Raw genomic sequence first — 5,515 nt, forward strand, 5'->3', positions numbered from 1 at the left:
CAATTCCAGACTTCTGATTTCAAAGGAAAAGGGAATTAACTTTTAGAATGTACTATGTACGAGCCCTCTTTATTCATAATCTTATTCTCAAACTATTTCCATTTTACAGAGAGATTAAAAGAAAGAAGAATGACATGACTTGACCAAGGTTATATAACCAGTAAATGGCAGGACTGGCATTCAGATCAGGCTCTGACTCCATAGCCCATATTCTTCACATTATAGCACTCTGCTGCCAAAGCTGATGAGAGCTATACTGTACAATTCTGCAGGGAGATAAATAGAATCTTCAACAATGGACGAAAACACTAGGTAATCTAAACTTGTCAGGAAAGTGACCATGTTTTTCCTAGCTACCTTTCAAACATCTCAATAAAATCTCAAATTTATTGACATTTACTTTTTTCTGATCAGTAATTCAAACATTGAGGGACTGAATAACCCACTAAATTCAGCTCACAGTATAGAAGTAAAAGAAACTGGTATGGTAGATAAACCACTGTTCCAGGAGCCAGGAGGTAATTCTGGCTGTTCCTTATTCGTAGTGTAGCTTTGCTTAAGACACTGGGATCTCTGGCCTTCTGTTTCACCACATGTATTGAGAGTATTCAAGGCAGAGACTCTTGGAAGGTAACTGTTTAATATTCTAGAGAACAAATTTTCCTCATTAGTAAAGTCTCCAAATTGCCATCTTTGGAATTTAAATAGTATGTAGTGATTTAACAGATATTTGTTAACCAGAGTGTATTCTGCTGGAATGAGTTCTGTTTGCATCAGTTTTTGAAGAGACCTGGGCAGATATGGAATAGGAAAACAACCAGAAATGTGTAGTCATGTTTAAGATGCATTTTTATTTCTTATCAACTTAAGGATATTAAAAAGCATATTAGAAACAAGGAATGTTTTATAAAACATTCAAAATAGTATTATTCTTTGTGTATTAGAATAGTGAGCTTTTTAAAGTGAATACTGTTCTATTTTGGTTCTAAAGAAGTTTTTTTCTTTGTATGTCACTGTGACAGTGCTAGGCTTTGTTTCCCAGAATTAATTACAGCTGTGATAGGAATGATTTATTCTATAGGTCTGTCCTTACTACTGTGTGACTCTGGGCAAAGACCTTCATCTTTATCTGTAAAGTGGGACTAAAATAACAAGTCATAGTGCATTCATCGTAGGGGCTGAAAAATGAGGCAGCATAGCACATTAGAAAGAATTTGGGGCAGAGAGACTTGGATACAAATACTAAGCACTGCTACTTCTTAGTGATCATCTTGGGCAAGTCATTTCACTTAAGCCTTATAGTGGGGCTAGAACTCTTATTTTTTATTAATTAAATGAGAATATACGAAAGTGGCTGTTGCATAGTAGTACTGAGCAATTAGTACTTTTATTAATAATCTTATACAATCTAGAAAGCTTCACAAAACAGCACAGCTGCTTTTGGAGAACGTGGGGGATTAGGGGTGCTGATCCCTGTGCAATTGAAAATCTGCATATTAACTTAACTCCCCTAAAACTTAACTACAATTGTCCCTTGGTATCTGTGGGGCATTGGTTCCAGGAACACCCACCCCCTCTGCAAGTTCCAAAATCCAGGGATGCTCAAGTCCCTTATATAAAATGGCGTAGCACACTGCACAGTTGGTCCTCTGAATTTGTGGATTTGTGGATGCCCAACTGAGGATTAAAAATACTGTTTTTGATCCAAGGTTGGTTGAATCTGAGGATGGGAACTTGTGGAGACAAAGGCTGACTGTATATTGATTGAAAAAAAAATCCACATATAAGTGGACTTGTGCAGTTCAAACCCATGTTGTTCAAAGGTCAACTATATTTTCTTTCCAAAAAAAAAAAAAAAAAAACCCAAAAAACCACTTAACAAGGACATCCATAAAACAATGTAATATTTAACACATAAATGGCATCATTTTATAACTCTTGATATTTTACAATATGTGACTAAGAAACACGTCAAAATAGCTTATGCTGGGGTTTTGCTGAAAGGTGATTTCTGGGGCTCTTGAATAATTTTCTTCTAGTATGTTTATATCTGGTACCAACCTACTATATTTAGTGTAACAGCTATAGTATATATTTCAATGTGTTAACATACTCAATTCCAAAACCTACAGAAGAAATTTTGATTGGGTTGCCTAATGGCTCTTGAATTCAGTTTACAAATTATGTGATGCCCAAACTGTTCCAGGAAAACCTTATAATTTTTTTTTCAGAATTCAAGACACAATTATCACATGGATTTTACAATAAAGTTTATTAGCTGTTCTCCTCTTTCTCATAAATGGAATGGATAATGTCGATAATTCTTTACAAACCAGTACTCATTTAAGAAAGTGTAATGAGGAGGTTGTCAAAACACATACTTAATAAACTCCAAAAAAAGCAATGGGAAGGTAAACAATATTAATATAAAAGACCAGAGAAATTGATTTCTGAAATCATATCTACCCTTCACTAAAATTTCTTAAAATTGATCACCATGAAGATCTGCGCAACGCTAGTGCGGAGCAGTCATGAAAGATGAAAGGAGTGCAGTCTGAGGGAAATACACTCACACACACGAGGCTTTTGCTTGTTTGCCTATTATGAAAGGAGGAGAACTGGAAAGTGAGGCAGAGGACCAAATTCAAACCCAATGACAAGAACAACAGTAACAAAAACAAAAACGAAACAAAAATAAACCAACCAGGAACCATTTGAAAACTTTTGTAGAAAAGAGGAGAACATGCCCATACTTTTACTTGCAATCTAATTTCCCTAAAGGTTTCTTTCCATAACCATCATATCCCCATTTTCAGTTCACATAATTAAGGAAGATAAAAGTCTAATCAAGTAATATTTAATTTAAAAACCAAACAAAAAGAGTAGGTGGCAAAAGAAAAAAAATATATTTTAAATATATGTTTGTGTGTGTGTGTGCGCAACTATGTAAAGAAAATAATTCCCATAGTTACAGAGTTTAAAGAAAATTTTATATATATTTATATATATATTTTTATTATAACAAAATAGGCAGTTATTGTGGGTAAAATATTCATTAAAATCTGACTCCTAAGAATACATTTAAAGTTTTAGGCTATGAACTGGACTCCTTTTTCCATTGCCGTGATTACTACATCACCACTGTAATGTCTGTTTTGTCTGTATTTATGTCTATGAAATTTTCTCAACTTTATATGTAAAAGGTGAGCTCCTCTAGCACCTAAACATGGACTCATTTCAGAAAATGTGATGATCATTATGCATTAATAACTTCTGTAAGACATTATAAATAGTGCTGCACAAGTACATTAAAAACATCTGAACATTGTTATTTCTAGCAAATGTACTGGAAAAAAAAAAACCCTCAAACAATAAAAGACTTTAAGAAGAGCTCTTATGAAAAATGAATATCCCTTATGACATTATGAAAGTTAACCCGGACATTAATTTTGAAATTAAAAAAAACACATATTTTCCATAATCTGTCTATAATGAAATATTCGCTTTCATAACAGAAATCAATTGAGAAAAGGACTTGAGGGCTAATATACTGGCCAAACCATGCTATTAAAGTTAAGCGTGCATTGTTGCTCAAAGTTTACTAAATCACTGATTAAAACCAATTTCTTTCATTTATATTGAAATTTGAAAAGAATGTATATAAAGCTTTTCTGAAATCTCTTAAAGTTACTTTCCCTTAAACATTAAGGAATTTTACCACATTTTCCCCATCTCCCCAAATCCTTAATAGCTGGTCAGGCCATTCTATCTTCAGTTCTGAAAAATGGCCAAAACCAATAGTGACAAAATAATACAGATGCTACAACTTGAAGGAGATAATAGATGTCAAAAATAAGTACAACTGCAGACCATGATATGTGGGATATGATTCAACATGGAAGGAGTATTAAAGGCAGACTCCAGAAGGAAAGGGCAAAGAAATGTCAAAGAAAATGAGACCGTGGAAAAGAGAACAGAGAAACATCAGTCCTCATAACTTTTCTTTTGCTGGAACCCATATGTAAGGACCAGACTGTTCTTCTATGATCTGCTTTACTTGGTTGTAAATGTCTTCCAGCGTATCTCCCTGTACGATAGCTGTAATGATAGAAACAAAATCAAAGACCTCCATTAATTGTGTATCTTCATTATTTTAATTACTAGTGAAATAGCAGATGTTAAATCTTAGAAATAGTTATTTATCCAGGAAGAAACACCACTTATGTACTGTTGGCTCAGTAAAAACTGCTCATTTCATTATTTTTCCTATTTGTAAAATATAAAAATTTTTATTTTAAAAACTGATAAAAAAGTAAGATTTGGTGATTTTTACTTTGTTTTATGTATTTGGGAAATACACAATGAAGTATTTAGAGCCAAAAGAGCATCTGTCTGCAACCTACTCTTTATTTTATTTTATTATTTTATTATTTTTTGCAACCAACTCTTAAGTGTTTCAGAAAAAAATTATAAATGTAAAATGTTAATATCTGGGGAATATGGGTTAAGAGTATATAAGAATTGCTGGTATTATTGTGGTTTTTCTGTACGTCTGAAATTATAATACATACATGAAAAAGCACATGGGTTACAATACCATGATACTTAGTGTGAACACCAAATATAAGCTTATCATTATTTCAAACAAATAACAATAATGACAAAAATCTGTTCAAAGATACCTACAGAATAATTTAGGACAAAATGAGAGATGTGAAAATTGCTACTCGCTCTTTTCTTTGTAAACAAATATATTAAAATGGATCAAAATTAATAAAAGTTAAGAGAAATGTCAGTTTTATAGAAGAACTTGGGTCTATTTTTCTCGTCAAGTATGAATTATTCTTGTGCATGCTGTCCTAATCAACAACCCAAGAAACACAAACTTTCAAGATTCCTCATTACCAGTGTGCCTAGCTTAGATAACTTATTCTGAAAATGATAGTAGTAATTACTGGTAGATACGGGCATAGTTCAAAATCCATCTCAATGGGTTAGTTCACATGGCTCTAAAGCAAAATTCTATCATAAAGAACACTGCCGCACATGATACTAACCTGTGAAATGCTCAGTAAATTCTTGTTCCAGTTTCATGGCTCTCTCAAAAGTCTTTCTGGCTTGTTCTTCCGTTAGACGCTTATTCATTTCCCTATGCAAATAAATTTAGAAATTGATAATTACTAATTAATACTTTTGAAGAAAGATGACAAAAGAGAGAAGACATAAAACATAAACGTGAAAAGTTGAGCTCTGTTGAGATTATGAATGTCATTAAAATAAAAATTCAGTCACTGAATATGTAGCTTTTTACTTGAAATGACAATGGTTTCAACACATCTTTGCATTGGTCTAAAGTAGCCAAAAAAACTAAGATTAATTCGACAGTTTTGACTTTGATGAACATTTCTTATCAAAATGACTTACAGATCTATCTACCAGTTTATAGGTAACAAAGGGGACACATTAACACAGTAAACAACACTATATGAGAAGGCAATCAGCAAAGTACAGTCTG

The 5,515-nt window shown here is 32.8% G+C and overlaps 1 protein-coding gene across 3 annotated transcripts in view; it reads right to left on the bottom strand.

Moving 5' to 3' along the window:
- Positions 1 to 2,253: 2,253 nt before the first annotated feature.
- Positions 2,254 to 5,515, bottom strand: part of DLG1 (discs large MAGUK scaffold protein 1) — a 146,325-nt gene continuing 143,063 nt past the window's right edge. For 2 of the 3 annotated variants that reach the window (XM_011381178.2, XM_023525622.1), the window contains 2 exons: positions 5,058 to 5,149; positions 3,378 to 4,098 (listed from right to left, as the gene is read on the bottom strand). In XM_011381178.2, the coding sequence (XP_011379480.1) occupies positions 3,992 to 4,098; positions 5,058 to 5,149 (199 nt within the window). In that variant the 3' untranslated portion in view covers positions 3,378 to 3,991. Of the gene's footprint in view, positions 4,099 to 5,057; positions 5,150 to 5,515 lie in introns of all 3 variants that reach the window. The other variant, XM_011381188.2, reaches the window with a different exon arrangement.

The sequence above is a fragment of the Pteropus vampyrus genome, unplaced genomic scaffold (assembly GCF_000151845.1).
Source record: "Pteropus vampyrus isolate Shadow unplaced genomic scaffold, Pvam_2.0 Scaffold14, whole genome shotgun sequence".
Classification (NCBI taxonomy): Eukaryota; Metazoa; Chordata; class Mammalia; order Chiroptera; family Pteropodidae; genus Pteropus; species Pteropus vampyrus.